Raw genomic sequence first — 17,976 nt, forward strand, 5'->3', positions numbered from 1 at the left:
AAAATAAATTATTATTATTTGGGCCCTAATTGGACCCAAATTCCTTGAAGGCCACCTGCTTCTCTGCAGGCCCCGTGGGTGCAGGGGGCCCTTCCTGGTAGATCCTCCGCCCTCTGGGGGGGCCCAGGGAGAGACTACCTTCTCTGTGGGTCTCCCTCCTTTTTGCCCCCCTGACCTGTGCCTTTTCGGACCCACTTTATGGTCATGGCTGTTTTAAATTCATGATGCTATTCTCGCGGCCACTGGCCTGATCCAGCCCGTCTCTTCTGATCTTATTATTTACTGAGTTTATATACCGCCCTATGCCCAGAGGTCACAGGGCGGTTCACAGAAAAAAGTCACAACATACATAATCAAAATAAAAACAACCCCCACAGAAAAGGGTCACATTTTAAAAGGGCGTAGAATGCCGATCAGACCACCCAAAGGCCTGGTTAAAAAGGAACGTTTTTGCCTGGTGCCTGAAGGTGTGTAATGAAGGCACCAGGCAAACTTCCCTGGGGAGAGCATCCCACAGACAGGGGCCACTGCAGAGAAGGCCCCGTTCCTGTGCTGCCACCCTCCGGACCTCTCAAGGAGGAGGGACATGAAGAGGGGCCTCAGAAGATGATCTCAGGGTCCGGGGAGGTTCATAGGGAGAGAGGCGGTCCTTGAGGAATTGCGGTCCTGAGCTGTTTAAGGCTTTATAAGTCAAGACCAGCACTTTGAATTGGGTCTGGAAATTGATGCCAGATGCTCCCCCTTGGGGCCGTGGGTCCTTCGCTGCCCTTGTTCAGGGCAGAGTCCAGAATGGATGGACCCCGGAGTCCCAGGCCAGAGGGAGCCCTGGATCTTTTCTCCCTGAAAACCCAAGTGGCGCCCGCTGACTGTTTCCTCCTCCCCTCCGCAGTCGGCCAAGCAGTTCTGCTGCAAGGTGGGCTACCCCTGCGTGGTGCGGCCCTCCTACGTCCTCAGCGGGGCGGCCATGAACGTGGCCTACTCGGACAGCGACCTGGAGCGGTTCCTCTGCAACGCCGTGGCCGTCTCCAAGGAGCAGCCGGTCGTCATCTCCAAGTTCATCCAGGAGGCCAAGGTGCGGGGGCAGAGGGAAAGGGGGGTTAGACTCTGGAACTCCCTGCCACCGGACCGGGCAGGGGTGGCCCGCGACCTCAAAAGAGGATCAGGCCAATTCAGGCAGGAGAAGAGAGGCCCCTCGATGGCTCTGATCTTCCAAAGTTGGAGGCAGTAAATGCTTCTGAATTCCACTCGCCAGAAGCCGCAGGAGGGGAGAGGAGGTTCTGGTGCTCGGATCCTGCTAGTGGCCGTCTGTCTGGTCAGCCACTGTGAGAACAGGATCCTGGACTGGGTGGGCCAATGGTCTGATCCGGCAGACAGCCTTCCTAACGCAAAAACAGAGGCTACTCTCCCCTTCCTAGAGATGGGGAAAATTGTGGGGCGGGGGGCTGGGTTTTCCCAATTTTTCCATCTTCCCCCCAGGTCTTCCCATCTCTACCCCTTCCTGATTCAGAGCTGGGGTGTGGTTTTTGTGATCTGGGGGTGAGCCCTCCAAGTGGGGCAGTGGGTGCTCACCTGCCTTTCACTGCCACAAAGGTGGCTGTTGGCCTGAGGGGAGCAGGGGGCAGGATTAGTGCTTTTGAGTGCCCGATGAAGCTCAGAGGCGCACCTGTCCCCCCCCCCAGGAGAGCATGAATCGGGGGGGGGGTGTCTGTTGGGGGCGGAGTGAACACATGCTTCACTCATCTCTCGCTCTCCCCCCTTGCCACAGGAGATTGACGTGGACGCCGTGGCCTGCGACGGGCAGGTGGTGGCCATCGCCATCTCTGAGCACGTAGAGAACGCCGGGGTGCATTCTGGGGACGCCACCCTGGTGACGCCCCCACAGGACATCACGCCCAAGACGCTGGAGCGCATCAAGGCCATTGTGCATGCCATCGGGCAGGAGCTTCAGGTCACGGGGCCCTTCAACCTCCAGCTCATCGCCAAGGTGAAGGGGGCAGGGGAGCGGGGGGTGGTGGTGACAGACCCCTTTGTCCACCATTGGGGCCCCCCTATCAGACTGTGGGGGTCTCTGGCAGGTTTGCTTTGCCAGGTTTTCTATTGCAACATGATCACATCTGATGCACATGTAACTTGCGCCCTTTCAACCAGACACCAAATCAAATCAAATATCCTTCATTAGGCACAGCAAACCACACATGATCAAACAGACACCGTATACAAATTGTGCAACATACAAGCTCAGCGTAAAAAGGTTTGTCCCAGTCAGATCTTTTAACTCCAGAGGAAATCAATTTGCATAAATAATACAATACAACCCTACCACATCACCGATCATTTAAGAGCTACTAAATCTCTTTATAATGGCCCAGTCTTTCTACATGGACAGCACTCCAAAAATCAGCCACTATTAAAGTAATTTGATCATTCCTGTCCGAAAGCAGGTCCTGAACCGTTGGTAGCGTAGAATTCAGCCAATTGAGTTGTAAGGCCTTTAATAATTGTCTTCTGGCATAAATGCCAAAATCACAAGAAAAGAAAATACGCTCCAAAGTATCAGGTTCCTGTTTACTACATTTGCAGAGATGCTCTGATTCTGGGAGAGCTAAATATCTTCCTCTCACTCTCATCGAGGGAAACATATTAAATCTGGCTAACATAAACAGCCTGCACAATTCATGAATCTTCCCTTTTGAAAATCTACACAAAGGGAGATTTAAATAGAGAGGAGAGCAGGTTCTGTGCTTTGCAACCTCGAGAGTGGAGAAAACACTTTTTTCTGTAAGATTCTTCCTGATAATTTCCTAAGTATCTTTGGGGTCAGAATTTTCAAAGTCAGTTAGATTAAGCCCTATCAAGTTCAATTTTCTCCTACAAATCAATGATAAATTGTAAATTACATTATCACTTAAGAGGTTGTAAAGGAGAGAATTAGGAGACGGGGCTCTGTAATGCAGGAAGATCCAATATTTCAAGGTTCTCAGCCATACTTTTGCCGATAAAGGAAGTATTTCCAACTCACAACATATTATAACATTTATTTTCTGCATTCATGTATTTAGTTGCGCTGCAGTTCTATGAAGGCAGGAAGAGCTTTCACGCTTGGGGACAGTGTGCAGGCTCTGACATGCTTGCGCCAGCTTCCCGGAGCCAGTGCGCTGAGCATGCGATGAACTTCATTCTTTTTGTGCTGGGCTTACCGTGCAAATTCCCTGGCCAGCAAGTTCCACTTGGCACAGGATCTCTGCGAGAAGGGAGGATTCTCACAGGGCTTGGCCAGACAGGATTTCCCTGTATATGCAGACCCCCGGCGTGCGGTTGTACAGTAACATTTCAGCCCCTGTTGTTGTTTGGCACTGAACTTGGCTTGGGCTTAGCGCATCCCTGTGTGACTGGGGCCCTGGGCTGGGGCCGCGTGGCCCCCCCTTGAACCCCTGGCCAACGTCCCTCTCCTCGTCCTCCTCCTCCGCAGCACGACCAGCTGAAGGTGATTGAGTGCAACGTGAGGGTCTCACGCTCCTTCCCCTTCGTCTCCAAGACCCTGGGCGTCGACCTGGTGGCTTTGGCCACGCAGGTGATCATGGGCGAAGAGGTGGAGCCGGTGGGGCTGATGGCCGGCACAGGCATCGTGGGGGTCAAGGTGAGTGGCCGGGGGGGGGAGGCCTCCTGGGGGGGGGTGCTGAGGCAACCGGATCTCCCCCTGGGTTCTCCGAGGGGGCTCTTGTTTGGGGCCCATAAATAATTGTTAAGTTTGTGTATGTTTATTCAAAACCTGCCAAGGAGTCCAGTTCATTTTGATGTTTTTTTAAATACTTTGTAAAGGGTTCCCATTCATCTTTAAAGTCGCAGTTATCCTTGTCATGTGTCAGTTTTGCCAATTCTGCGTAGTCCATCAGTTTCTCTTGCCACAGTTCTTTAGTCAGGATTTCTTCATTCTTCCATCCTTGTGCTATTAAGGCTCTTGCCGCCGTCGTTGCACACATGAAGATATTTCTCACTTTCCTTGGCAGGTCTTTTCCTACAATCCCTAACAAAAATGCTTCAGGTTGATAAATAATTTTTTATTTCTACCCTGCCTTTCCCAGTTCAGGAAACTGGGCTCAGGGCGTCTAGCAACCAATTTAAAACACTTGAATTCCCATGCCCCTCCCTCTCCACCCGCAGGTGCCCCAGTTCTCCTTCTCACGGCTGGCAGGGGCTGACGTGGTCCTTGGGGTGGAGATGACCAGCACAGGTGAGGTGGCCTGCTTTGGGGAGAACCGCTGCGAGGCCTACCTGAAGGCCATGCTCAGCACCGGGTTCAAGATCCCCCGGAAGAACATCCTGCTCACCATCGGAAGCTACAAGGTGAGCCGGGCAGGGAGGGAGCGGGGGGGGGCTGAGGAGGGGGCCCAGCGGCGCCCCACACATCCCCAAAGGCATTTCATTTAGCACCCAGAATTCCATAGTGGAAGAGAAGAGGCAGTCCTGTGCGGAGGGGAAGAGACTGGGCTGGCTGCGTGTCTTTCTGGCGAGGGGCCCTGGCGGACGTAGCAGATTGAGACAAAGGCTCCTGACTCAAATTAGCAGCCAGGAAATAAGAGGAGGGACCGTCTTGTAGCCCAGCAACTGCTGAAGAAACACAAAGCAGAGAGTTGGAATAAATGGTCAATTTTCAAGGATTGGAAATGAGACCTGAGCTTTTTTAACTTGATCTGGAGTTTGGGGTGATCAGGGAAGTGGCCCAGTTTGCTGAGGGTGCGAAACTGTTCAGGGCTGTTAAATAAAGAGAGGTTGTGAAGAGCTCCAGGAGGGAGCGAATGGGCAGAGGCCGGTGCCACCTTGGTCTCTCTGCCCCCACAGCTGGAGGCTGCCATGCTTCTGAGGACCCAAGGAAGGTCTTGCGCTCGAACCGACTTTTGGGTTTCCCTTTGGGGCTCCTGGTTGGGCACTGCTGGAAGAGGAGCGGGCGGTTCTCAGGCTCCTCTGTCCTTGGATGCCAGCCTGTGGAAGCGGGCGCATGGCACAAGGTGGCAGGAGAAGGCCGGGTGGTGGCAGCCCAAGGCCGTGAAGACCCTCACCCCAGGAGGGAGGCAGTGAGAGGGGCGCTGCCACATGGCCTGACCTTGGCATCTCTTCCAGAACAAGAGTGAGCTGCTGTCCACCGTACGAACCCTGGAGGGCTTGGGATACAACCTCTATGCCAGCCTGGGCACGGCCGACTTCTACACTGAGCACGGCATCAAGGTGGGCTGGGCAGGGGCTGCAGCGCTTAACATCCCTGTCAGTTGGGCTGATGGCTGAGCCTTGCGGGGGGGGGGGTTGGGGGGAGGGATGGAAAAGGTCCCTGCAGGGGGGAGGGGGGCAAGGGATCATTTCTCATCCACTTCCAAGGCCCTGTGGGGTTGGGGGAGATGTTACTCCGTTCAACAACCGGAGCGTCATTTGGCCCCCTCCCTTACCAAGTGCAGTAGACTCACCCCCTTCTTATCCCCTGGGGGGGCACTGTGAAGACTTCTAGGGCCAGTTCCCTCTGTACCAGGACGCAGGTGGCGCTGTGGGTTAAACCACAGATCCTAGGACTTGCCGATCAGAAGGTTGGCGGTTCAAATCCCCGTGACGGGGTGAGCTCCCGTTGCTCGGTCCCTGCTCCTGCCAACCTAGCAGTTCGAAAGCGCATCAAAGTGCAAGTAGATAAATAGGTACCACTCCAGCGGGAAGGTCAACAGCATTTCCATGCGCTGCTCTGGTTCGCCAGAAGCGGCTTAGTCATGCTGGCCACATGACCCAGAAGCTGTATGCCGGCTCCCTCGGCCAATAAAGCAAGATGAGCACCGCAACCCCAGAGTTGGCCACGACTGGACCTAATGGTCAGGGGTCCCTTTACCTTTACCCTCTGTACCAGCCCTGGAGGGACTGGAAGTTTGGCATATAATAATAATGATGGTGTTGATGGTGTTGATGGTGATGATAATAATACTTTATTTCTACCCTGCCCACCTGACTGGGTTTCCCCAGCCACTTCTGGGCGCCTCCCAACTGAATATTAAAAACATGCAACAACATCATATCTTCCCCCACCCCCCAGCTGGCATTTTTAGAAATGCCTCCCTCCCTCCCTCCCTCCCTCCAAATCCTAGAATTGTAGTGTTGGAAGGGACCCCATGGAATCTCAATCTACGTTTGTGCCCTACTGCATGTGGGGCTGGGGAGAACCTTCCTATGGGGAGGAGGCAAGGCATGGGGTGCCCTAAATCCTAAAGCTGTGCAGTTGGAAGGGGACTCCAAAGGTCCTCCAGTCCAACCCCGGGGGGCTCCCTGATCCCTAGCCTCCCGTAGCCCTTCCCAGGCCCCGGGGCCAGAACGGGCCCTCCGTCCTTGCTGGGCGTGGCTGACCTGGGGGCGGGGGTCTCCCCCCTTGTCTCGGCGGCAGGTGATGGCTGTGGACTGGCACTTTGAGGAGGCCGACGGGGGCGAGGTGGCTGGCAAGGAGCGCAGCATCCTGGACTACCTGGCGGAGAACCACTTTGACCTGGTCATCAACCTCTCCATGCGCAACTCGGGCGGCCGCCGACTCTCCTCCTTCGTCACCAAGGGCTACCGCACCCGCCGCCTGGCCATCGACTACTCCGTGCCCCTCATCATCGACATCAAGTGCACCAAGCTCTTCGTCGAGGTGCGGGGGGGGGCATTTGGGGGGTTGCCAGCTCTGGGGGTGGGACCCCAATTCAATGTTCTGAACGGGGGGGGGGGTTGGGAGGCAAGCCTTGGGGCTATTCCAGGGCAGTTGTGACCCCCTCCTCTGCTCCCCGCAGGCCCTTGGACAGATTGGGGGAGCTCCTCCGCTGAAGATGCACGTGGACTGCATGACCTCGCAGAAGCTCATCCGCTTGCCAGGTGGGCGCTGGGATATGGGGTGCCAGGGGGAGGGGGGCATTAGGCAGGCAGAAGAGCATCTCCCCCTGAGCCCATCCTGGCCCTCACTTGCCAGCGTTGGGGTCCTGCCTCCATCCGTGGGGTCAGAGGGCAGACCTGACTTGAGTTCTGTCCGTGGGGCTGGAGTGAAGCATCAGTCCCTTGGACCCACATGGCTTGTGGGCCCCAGACACTCTGAGCAGACCATGGCTGGCCGACCCTGCCTCGGTTTCCCAGACGGTGTGCTCCGTCGCCTGCGCACTTGACATTTTTGGGTTTATACTGGGCGTTATGTTCTTATGGAACCTCCAGCTCCAAAGGCAGTCCGTCTGGGCTGCAAGTTCTGAGGGGGTTTTGGTGCTGGACCAGACGCCACTCAGGCTGCCGCCCTGAGCCCCTTTGCCTGGCAGCAAGTCCCTTCTGTGTGTGATGGGGCGATGAGTGCTTGGAGGAGCCCGGTGCTGGGTGCCCCCTTGGGCGGAGGCTGAGCTGGAGCTGTTGGGCACCTGCCTGACTCCCCAGGGGGGGGCTCCCTCCGCTGACCTTGGCCCCCTTCTCCCCCTCCAGGGCTCATTGATGTCCATGTGCACCTTCGGGAGCCAGGGGCCACCCACAAGGAGGACTTCGCATCCGGCACAGCAGCCGCCCTGGCTGGCGGCATCACCATGGTGTGTGCCATGCCCAACACCTCCCCGGCTATCATTGACGCCGGTTCCTTTGCCCTGGCGCAGAAGGTAAAGAGGCTCCTGCCTGGCGGGTCCCGCCTTGCAGGGGGTTGGACTAAATGACCCTCCGGACCCCTTGCAGCTCACAATTCTGTGACTGCGGAGAAGGGAGGTGGGCGACGGATCCTGCTTTCGGGTTTCCCATTATGGTCATCTGGTTGGGCTCTCTGGGACTGGGTGGGCTCCCTTTGCCCCAGCAGGGCTCTTCCTCGGTGGGGGTCACCGTCTGTACCTCCTGGTTTGGGGGTGGCGAAAGGTGTGCCAGCCACGTTGTGAAACTGGGTTTGCCTCTCTGCCCTCTCCCCCCACCCCGCAGCTGGCAGAGACCGGGGCCCGCTGCGATTATGCGCTCTACGTGGGCGCCTCCTCGGACAACGCCGGCTCCCTGGGGCCTCTGGCCGGAGCAGCCGCTGGCCTGAAGATGTACTTGAACGACACCTTTTCGGACCTCAAGATGGACAATGTCTCCCTGTGGATGGAGGTGGGTCGGGCACGCAAGACGCACGTCGAGGCAGACCTTCCTGTCCCTTCTCTGGCTGTGGGTCCAGGAATCCTGTCTTAACTGGGCGAGGCCTTCAGCCAACACCCCAGAGCACAAAATCGCCTTGCTCCGCTGCTTCATTTTGGGGGACCTGGCACAGCTACAGGTGCCCTCTAACGCCCGTTCAGCCTCTGTAAGAATTCAGCATTTTAGGGCAGCCGCAATTAGACTTTGGAACTCCCTGCCTATTGATATCAGGAATCACAGGGCTCTTTTGCTGAGACAAGCCAAGATGCTTAGGAAGTCTGTGTGAATCTCTTTCATCACTTGTATGCCATTTCACCATTGATACAATAATCTTTGTCATTGTCCCATACAGAACAATGAAATTGAAAAAATCTACATCAGACATTCAAAAACCAACAAGCCTGCTATCCCAGCAATCCCAGTCTGGTTAGCCCCTAAAAACTCTGAGACCCCATAATTGAATACAATATACTCACAGAGAGACTACCTTACACTGCGTTTAGAATCAGAATTGCATCAAGCAGCATATGAATATTGGGGAGGTGGTCGACCGGCCCCCTTGCACCCGGGGGGGCTCCTTCCCTCGCCCCTTTGCGCTCAGGGGGTCTCCCTCACTCGCTCCTCTCTCTCTGCCCCGGCAGCACTTTGAAAAGTGGCCCAAACACCTTCCCATCGTGGCTCACGCAGAGAAGCAGACGGTGGCCGCCATCCTGATGGTGGCCCAGCTGTACCAGCGCCCCGTCCACATCTGCCACGTGGCGCGGAAGGAGGAGGTGAGTGGGTCGGAAGGGGTGGGGTGTGGCGGCCCAGGGGGTCCTTGGCTGGGAAGTCTTCTCCTGCAGAAGAGGCAGGGCAGGAAGGGGGCAAGGCAACAAGCCAGGCGGGCAAAGACCGTCCAGCCTTGGGTGGCTTGAAAAGAGGGCATGGAGGGGGGAGAGGGCACTCGATGGCTCCCAGCCGCTGACTCCATGCTCAAGAGGCAGCCATGCTTCTGAATGGGAACCACAGGAGGGCAGAGGGCTCCTGGGCTCGGGGTGAGAACAGGATGCCCGGCAAGATGGCGTGCAGCACCCGGGCTCTTCTGGTGCCTCCAACTCAGAGAGAGTCTGTCTAGAGTCCTAGGTTGCTAGGACTCAGGATGAGGCCGGACGAGGGGGGCTGCTGGCCTGATCCAGTGGCCCCTGGGGACGCGGAGGGGTGAGAGGCAGTGGGAAGGGAGCAGGCTGTGGGCTGGGCTGGCACTGGGGCAGTTTTGAGCAACAGCTAAAAGGGGGCGGGGGGGAGAATCCACACAGGGAGGGGGCACTGGAAGGGGAGAAGGGGGGGCAGAGGCAGGTCTCACTTTTCCTGCAACGGAGAGTCAGGAAGCTGCTTGGGGAGGGAAGGCCATCGTGAGGCAGATCTGAAGGGCTAAGGCTTGTGTGACCCCCCCGCCTCCCCCCACAGATCCTGATCATCAAGGCCGCGAAGCAGAAGGGCATTGAGGTGACCTGCGAGGTGGCCCCCCACCACCTCTTCCTGTGCCAAGAGGACCTGGGGCGCATTGGGGAGGGCCGGGGGCAGGTGCGTCCCATGCTGGGCACCCGAGAGGACATGGAGGCCCTGTGGGAAAACATGGACACCATCGACTGCTTTGCCACGGACCACGGTAAGGGGGGCGTGGGGGGAAGATCCGCCTGCCACACTCAATCAGAGCCCCGTAGCTAATAGAGAGGCAGTGGGGTTGAGTGGTTAGAGTCTTGGCCTAGGACCTCAGAGAGACCAGGGGTCAGCCATGAAACTCGCAGGGGTCTCTCTCTCAGCGTAGCCCACCTCACAGGGTTGTTGTGGAGGATTAAATGAGAGGGAGGGAGAAGCGCCCCACCACCTTGACCTCCTTGGGGTAGATAAATGGGGGGAAGGGGTGCTGTGTGGGGCCCAGGTCTCTGCCACGCGTCTCTCTCGCCCACAGCTCCCCACACGCTGGAAGAGAAGCTGGGCAAGGAGCCTCCGCCCGGCTTCCCTGGCCTGGAGACCATGCTGCCCCTGCTGCTGACCGCTGTCTCCGAGGGACGGCTCAGCGTGGAAGACCTGGTCCAGCGTCTCTACGAGAACCCCCGGCGCATCTTCGGGCTCCCCCTGCAAGAGGACACCTACATCGAGGTGAGGCAGGAGGGTGGGGTGGGGAGCCCTCCTGGGGGGTCCCTCTGCAGGGCTGGGGGAGGACAGGCAAGGGGCCTCCCGCCCAGGAAAGCCCCTTCTCCAGCCAGGATGCTCTCTCTCTGCCGGTCAAGGCCGTCTGCCTGGGGGGACCAGGCCATGCCCAGCAGGGGCCAAATACCCCCAAGAACGTGGAATCCAGATAGACTGCCTCTGGACCTGGAGGTTCCATAAGAAGAGCCGTCTGGATCAGGCCTAAGGCAGCCCAGTATCCCAGGCATACATTTAATAATAATAATAATAATAATAATAATAATAATAATAATAATATCCCGCCCTCCCTAGCTGAAGCCGTGCTCAGAGCGGCTAACAACAATAAAAGTAACACAGTTTACATACAATCACAATCTATTAATTGAAATACATTCTAAAATCAATTCATTCTAAAAACAATTCAGAGTCAAATTAATGGCAACCTTTGGGCTGGAGTTCTGTGAGGATCGCCAAAGGAGGGGGTCAGTCTGTGCCTTGGCCAAAGGCCTGGTGGAACAGCTCCGTCTTGCAGGCCCTGAGGAAAGATGTCAAGTCCCGCAGGGCCCTGGTCTCTTGGGACAGAGTGTTCCACCAAGTCGGGGCCAGTACTGAAAAAGCCCTGGCTCTGGTTGAGGCCAGCCTAACCTCCCTGTGGCCCGGGACCTCCAAGATGTTTTTGTTTGAAGACCGTAAGGTCATCCGTGGGGGACATTTCCCAACCAGGTGCCCCCAGTGGCAGGGCAGAGCCAGCGACAGCCCCCTCCTCCCCCATGGATTTGTCCAAGCCCCCTAGGCTGGTGGCCATTGCTGGGTCTCCTTTGGCAGGGAGTTCCACCGTTTAACTATGTTCTGAGAGGAAGCTGCTGCTGTTGCCCCCCCCCAAGCCCTGCTTGCTTCCTGCAGGCACCTGGGGGCCAGAAGAGGCTGCTGAAGGGCCGGGGCTCAGGGACAGGGTGTCTGCCTTGCATGCAGAAGGTCCCACATTCCACCCCCGCTGGCAGTATCTGGGGGGCTGGGAAAGACCCTTTGTCTGAAACCATGGAGATCCCCTGCTGCAGTCACTGCAGGCAGCACAGAGGAACCCCGTGGTTTGACTGTCTGAAGCAGCTTCCTGTGGACAAGGTGGGCCTGATCCACCAACTGCAGGGCTCCTGGTCCTCCAGGAAAGACTCCTGGGCCCCCCAGGAGCTGGGGGGCTGAGGCTCCGTGGGGCTGAGCTGTTTCCTGCCGGCAGGTGGACCTGGAGCAGGAATGGCTGGTGCCCCCCAACACGGCCTTCAGCAAGGCCCGCTGGACGCCCTTCGAGGGGATGCGGGTGAAGGGGACCGTGCGCCGGGTCATCCTCCGCGGGGAAGTGGCCTACATCGACGGGCAGGTAAGCGGGGCAGGGAGGGCGGAGAGGGAGGGGCTGGGTGGGGCGCGCAGGGCCCCAGAACCCTAGGATGGCAGAGGTGGAGGGGCCCCCGGTCCAGCCCCTGCCCCGCAGGAATCTCGGCTAGAGCCTCCAGGACAGAGGACCCTCCAAACTCTGCTTGGAAACCTCCAGGGAAGGAGAGACCACAACCTCCGAGGCGTCAAACAGCTCTTGCTATCAGAAAATTATCCCTTATTATGAATTACATTTATATACTACCTTTATTTTCCCGTCACGGTTCTCTCCCTTCCCATTTTATCCTCGCAAGCACCCTGTGAGGTCGGTCAGGCCAAGAGATGGCGAGTGACTTCCAAGGTGACCCAGGGAGCCTCGTGGCTGAGCGGGGGATTCGAACCCGCCTCTCCCAGGTCACAGTCCAGCACTCTAACCATTAGGCTGCACTGGCTTCCATGAGCCCAGACCAGCTCTACCCATTAACTATCCTTGTCGGAGGAAGACTAGATGTGATGCCAAGCTTGCAATTGGGAAAATTGCAGCTTTTCGTTAAAGGAGGTGCAGCCTGGTGGGGTTTAACCCTTTCCTTCCCTGCTGCTGTCCTGGCAAAAATAACCCCTGCGCCTTCTGTTCATCCCGGGATCCTGATGTTTAGGATCGGCCGCTTCCCTTGGGCTGAAGGGGCCTGCGGACGCCGCTTCCTGGGGAGGGTTTCTGGGGCTCTGAGTTTCCGTCTCTCCTTCCAGGTCCTTGTAGCTCCAGGCTATGGGCAGGACGTGCGGAAATGGCCGAGTGCGGTGCCAGCCAAAGAGATCCTGAAGGTAGGCGCTGGGGCCCAGAATGCCCCCCAAGGGGGGGGGCGGGAAAGGTGAAGGGACCCACCTGCCAGGCTGCCCAGCACCCACACCACTTCCTGCACCCCTTTCTGTGGGGCTAGGAGTGTCTCTTCTGCCCCCCAGAGGGATGAAGGAGAGGGGGCTTAGTCCGCGAAAGGGAAACGGCAGGGTGTTTGGGTGCTGCTTTCGGACAGCCAAGTTCCAAGTCTAAGCAGGCAGGAGATCCCTCAGGAAACACTCGCAAGAGCAAAAGAGAGGGGGAATGTGGCATTTATTTAATTCACATAATTTACGCACCACTAAGAAAATCAAGAGCACTTTAAGAAATACAAAAGTTAAAATAAGTAAAACAGGTTAAACTTTGCACCCGCTTTCCAAACACCTGGGCAGGCTTGTCTAAACCAGAATGTTTTTAGCAGTGGCCAAACAGAGTACAGTGACAGGCCTGCCTGATATCAAGAGGCAGGGAGTTCCAAAGGGCAGGTCCTGCCACACACGAGTTCTTCCCAGGGCGGAACGGCTACTGGGTGTCCCCTGCAGGACCAAAGTGGGTCCATGGGGGGTAAGATAAATTGCTCCCAAGCTGTTAAGGGACAATTGCTTGCTCACTCAAAAGCAGAGCCTCAGGCCAGTCCTTCTGAACAGAGCGCGAAAAAGGTGTCTGTGTTGCAGTTTTGAGACCCCACCAGCCATGGAAAATGCAAGCAGGAGGCTTGGTCCTGCTTTGAGCCAACACTGGACTATTGGGGGGGGGTCTTTGCCGTAGCGCCTGCGCTCCTTTGCTTTGCTGTCCTTTTCCTACAAATTCAGGGGCACACCCCTTGTGACGCCTTCTCCCCATGCAAGGGGGGGTGCTGCTGCTGCTGTGTATCTGTCATCCTCACATGCCACTGGAGCATGTGGGAGATGCCATTCCCCCCCCCCATTGCTTAACTCTCCCCCCTTTCAGACGCCAGAGCGGCCCCTCCCCACTGTCCAGCCAGAGGCCTTGCGCTGTCGAGCGCCCAGCCCCCGTCGAGCCGGACCGGTGGGAGACGCCCGCTTCTTCCTGGCCCCCCGCATCCACCGTGCCTCGGACCCCGGGCTGCCAGGTAACGGGCGCAGGGGGGTGGCTGGAGGGGGGTCCTTTCTGCGGGCAAAGAGGTGCTGTTGCAAAGGCCTCCCGTCTTTCTCTAACGCTGGTCCTCCTCTTCCTCTCTCCATCCTCCGGCAGCCGAAGATCTCAGGGAAAAAGTGGTCAAGAAAACGGTGGAGCCGCCAGGTGAGGTTTCCTTCCTCCTCCTTGCGAGCCGCTCGTTTCCTTTCTCTCGTAAAGTGGATGTGCCGCTTGGTTGCTTTACGAAAATTAAGAAAACAACGCATCTCAAATAAGACAAAGGAATAAAATGATCGATGAAGAGTTAGCAGCAATAATTTAAGGCTGTGGAAAAGTTAAAAAAGCAGTGGACCAGAAGCCGATGGGAACTCACAGCAACTAGATCTAGGTCTCTGGATGTGTTTTCCTAAACAATAATGCACAGCACAGGCGCCGGCCTGGTGTCAATAGGCAGGGAGTTCCAGGGGGCAAAGATCTGATTTTTCACAAACTGGGACGGGGTATTACGCAGCCTCCAGCCCCTGTGGCAGTGCCCACTCCGCTGATCCAAGCAACCGAGTGGGTCCGTGTGGGGCAAGGGGATCTCGTAGGTAAACTGCTCCCAAGTTGTTCAGGGATTTGTGTACTAATAGACCTCCTGGGGTTTCCAGGTTCAGAGAGGAGCTGGCGAGAGAGGCCGAGAGGCAGACCCTGCTGCCCCCGCTGGGTGTTGCCTCTCTGGTCCTCCTCGCAGGACTGACCTTCCTTTCCTCCCGCAGACTTGGCCATGATCCAGGACGGCCCCCTGTACCTGGCAGGCCCCTTGCCCAGGCAGACGTCCCCGCAGAGCCTGCCGCACCCCCAGACTTCGCCGCTCCTCCACCCGCTGGTCGGGCAGCACGTCTTGTCCGTCAAGCAGTTCACCAAGGGACAGGTACTCACGCAGAGACACACTGGGACACCCCGCTCCTCTGGCCTGCCTTGGGGAAGGGAAAAGCCCAGAGAGGAGCCTGCAGGATCAGGCCAGTGGCCGACCAGATGCCCCAAGGGGAGACCCATCCAAAGCCCTCTCCTCCCCCATGAATCTGTCCAGCCCTCTTTTCAAGTGAGTGGCCTTCACTGCCTCCTGTGGCAGGGAGTTCCACGGTTTAACCATGTACTCTCTGTGTGAAGAAGGACTTTCTGTTGTCTGTCTTGACTCTCCCGACCTCCAGCTTCATTGGATCTCCACGGGATCTAGTGTTACAAGAGAGGGAGGAAAAATTTTCTGTGTCCACTTTCTTGCAGGCCAGGGATAACTTTTTAAGCTTTGATCGTGTGTTGCCTTTTCTCTAAATTGAAAAAGTCCCAACTGCTGCGACCATTCCTCATGGGGCAGCCGCTCCCTCCCCTCAGTCACTGTCTGTGGCGTTCGTACAGGGCCCCCGGTTGTCTCACAGACTATTGACCCGTACACCACTAGTCCGCTGCCACCAACCAGGTCCCCCCCGGTAAAATCACTTCCGACTCAGTCAGGTTCTCAAGTTAATAAAGAAGAGTGTATTTTATTTCAGACACAAACAAACTTTTACGGCATTCCAAACGTTGTTACTTTCTACTTTCTTAGTCTTATTCCCCCCCCCCCCTCTCTTCTACCTCCCCTCACTCAAGAACCCACTGCCCTAACTGTCTCTGTTTCCACCTGCCTTTCCCAACCAGCCAAGCCACTCCAACCAACCAACTACCCACCAACAAACCTCGAGCGAAGCCCTTTTATACACATGTAGGCTCCGCCTCCAACTTTCCTATTGGTCTACATTTTTAACCCTTTCTTTTCCCCGTTTTGTAAACAAACAGGCAAACGCCACACTGGCCTTGCCTGACCCTTCCCTAAGTTTTCAGTACCCTTTTTGAGGTGTGCTGACCAGAACGGTACGCCGTTATGTTCCGAACGCTGCCGAACGCCATAGAACAGTATAATGCCCTTGGCAGCATTTTGAGACCCCCTCCTGTCCGACTGAGCCCCCTCTCCCCTCTGCTGCAGATGTCTCACCTCTTCAACGTGGCCCACAACCTGCGCATGATGGTCCAGAAGGAGCGCAACATTGACATCCTCAAGGTGAGGTGGGGGCCGGGGGGTAGGGGGTGGGGGGTGGGGAAGGGGAGCCCCCCGCCTGTACTGAAGTCCGCCGCTTCCTCCCGCGCAGGGCAAGGTGATGGCTTCCATGTTCTACGAGGCCAGCACACGCACCAGCAGCTCCTTTGCCGCCGCCATGTACCGCCTGGGGGGCTCCGTCCTGCCCTTTTCGGAGGCCACCTCCTCCTGCCAGAAGGGGGAGTCGCTGGCGGACTCGGTCCAGACCATGAGCTGCTACGCCGACGTCTTGGTGCTGAGGCACCCCCAGCCGGGGGCCGTGGAGGTGAGCTCCGGCCAAGGCCGCTCTGATGGGACGCAGGGCCCGGGGGGGGCAGCAAAGAGAATCCTAGATTGTCGAGTTGGGAGGGGGACCCAAAGGTTATCCAGTCCCACCCCCTGCAGTGCAGGGGTTACAGCAAAGGGATCCCTGAGCATCCAGGGAGAGGCTGCTCCCCTCCGAGGGAGACCATCCCAGAGGATTGGGGTCTAGCAATCATCATCCCAAGAAAGGGAGCAGATCGGACCCTGCTAATTACAGGCCAATTAGTCTCCTAAGCATTATCAGTAAACTATATGCTGCCCACTTATGTAATAAATTTGAGGACTGGAGGACTGTCCTTACAGAAGCACAAGCTGGTTTTAAGGGAAACCCATCAACTTTAGACCAAGGCCTAGGACTCCAACATCTTGTGGAAAAATATACCTCAAGAAAAGGAGGATCTCTCTACACAGCTTTTATAGATTTTCAATCTGCCTTCGATTTATTATCACGAGACAGGCTTTGGGAAAAACTAAGCGCCTCAAACATAGACAGACGTCTACTGTGTCTTAACTGCGGTTTATACGAAAACACTCAGGTCTGAGTTAGGTGTGACCGGCAGGGCCATTTATCCAAGGAAATCCAAAACTCCCATGGTATTAAACAAGGCTGCGTCCTTGCGCCTACTTTATTCAACTTCTGTATGAACTCCTTAGCAGGAAACATGGAGAAAGAAAATGCTCACCCCCCCTAAATTGGCTGGTACACCCCTCCCGGTTCTCTTATATGCGGATGACTGTTCCAGTGTTGAGAAGGAACAGATCTAGCCTATGCTATCAGCGGGGCTCAGTTCCCTAAAGCCTCTTGTTTCCCTCCCTGGGTCTGTGGGTGGGCTTCTTCTTCCGCCTAGAGAGGCTCTGAGCCACTTCACTCCCACCCCAGGCAGCTGAGTTATTGGTTTGCTTATTTATTTGCATTTCTGCACCACCTTATTCTCCAAGGAGCTCCAAGTGCCGTATGTGCTTCTCCTGCTTCCCATTTCATCCTCACAACGACCCTGCAGAGTAGGTTAGGCTGAGAGAGGTGGTGGCTGGCCCAAGACCCCACCCCATGAACTCTCCAGGGTCCGACTCCTCATTCCCGTCCCACAACCACCTCCCCCTGCATGGTAGGCCAGGCTGAGAAAGGCAGCGAGTGGCCCAAGGGTCACTCCCAGTGAGAGCTTCATGGCCAAGTGGGAATTTGAGCCCTGGGCTCTCGTGGGGCCCTGGGAACCGCCATGGGCAATGGGGCTTCCATCTCCCAGAAAGGATGAAATGGGGACCGCGGTCGGTACAATCTCTTGAGGGCGGCCGTGAAAGGGCTCTGCAGGAACGCCCTGGCTGACTCCCTCTTTCCTTCCTCCTTGTGCCAGCTGGCTGCCAAGCACTGCCGCAAGCCTGTCATCAACGCGGGCGATGGGGTCGGGGAGCACCCCACGCAAGGCCTGCTGGACATCTTCACCATCCGGGAGGAGCTGGGCACGGTCAACGGCATGACGGTGAGTGAGGGGACCTCGCTCGGGAGGGGGGGTTGGGGGGTGGCTTCTTTGCGGGGGCCTCCGCCCCGGACAGGGGTGCTGACGGCTGCCTCTGCCCTCTCCCAGATCACCATGGTGGGCGACTTGAAGCACGGCCGGACCGTCCACTCTCTGGCTCGCCTGCTCACCCTCTACCGGGTCAGCCTGCGCTACGTCACGCCACCCAACCTCCGCATGCCGGCCGACATCTTCCACTTTGTGGCCTCCAAGGGGATCAAGCAGGTGAGGAGGAGGGGGCTGCGCTGGGGGTCCCCCCCCCTTGCTGTATTTTAATAGAGCTAAAAGAGTATCAAAAGCAAATCTATTAGCGTTTGATTTAATTTGCTGTTCTCTACGGAAGCCGTTCCCTTCCTAAATTTAACCGATTTGGGCATTTTTAGACTGTTTAAACTCGGCAACATTTTAACCTCTAAGCCCCCTCTTAATGGTTCATGCAACACCTTAAA

The 17,976-nt window shown here is 56.7% G+C and overlaps 1 protein-coding gene across 2 annotated transcripts in view; it reads left to right on the plus strand.

Moving 5' to 3' along the window:
- CAD (carbamoyl-phosphate synthetase 2, aspartate transcarbamylase, and dihydroorotase) overlaps positions 1-17,976 on the plus strand; it is a 43,884-nt gene that overhangs the window by 22,149 nt on the left and 3,759 nt on the right. For both annotated transcript variants that reach the window (XM_083493975.1, XM_083493974.1), the window contains 21 exons: positions 890-1,072; positions 1,766-1,984; positions 3,470-3,637; positions 4,162-4,344; positions 5,119-5,223; positions 6,410-6,652; positions 6,792-6,873; positions 7,459-7,625; positions 7,933-8,097; positions 8,766-8,897; positions 9,571-9,772; positions 10,076-10,266; positions 11,531-11,671; positions 12,412-12,486; positions 13,451-13,592; positions 13,715-13,762; positions 14,356-14,510; positions 15,600-15,674; positions 15,763-15,975; positions 17,366-17,491; positions 17,597-17,752. In XM_083493975.1, coding sequence (XP_083350101.1) covers positions 890-1,072; positions 1,766-1,984; positions 3,470-3,637; positions 4,162-4,344; positions 5,119-5,223; positions 6,410-6,652; positions 6,792-6,873; positions 7,459-7,625; positions 7,933-8,097; positions 8,766-8,897; positions 9,571-9,772; positions 10,076-10,266; positions 11,531-11,671; positions 12,412-12,486; positions 13,451-13,592; positions 13,715-13,762; positions 14,356-14,510; positions 15,600-15,674; positions 15,763-15,975; positions 17,366-17,491; positions 17,597-17,752 — 3,171 coding nt within the window. The remainder of the gene's footprint in view (positions 1-889; positions 1,073-1,765; positions 1,985-3,469; positions 3,638-4,161; positions 4,345-5,118; positions 5,224-6,409; positions 6,653-6,791; positions 6,874-7,458; positions 7,626-7,932; positions 8,098-8,765; positions 8,898-9,570; positions 9,773-10,075; positions 10,267-11,530; positions 11,672-12,411; positions 12,487-13,450; positions 13,593-13,714; positions 13,763-14,355; positions 14,511-15,599; positions 15,675-15,762; positions 15,976-17,365; positions 17,492-17,596; positions 17,753-17,976) is intronic.

The sequence above is a fragment of the Podarcis liolepis genome (genome assembly GCF_965112155.1).
Source record: "Podarcis liolepis genome assembly, chromosome: 3".
NCBI classification, from domain to species: domain Eukaryota; kingdom Metazoa; phylum Chordata; class Lepidosauria; order Squamata; family Lacertidae; genus Podarcis; species Podarcis liolepis.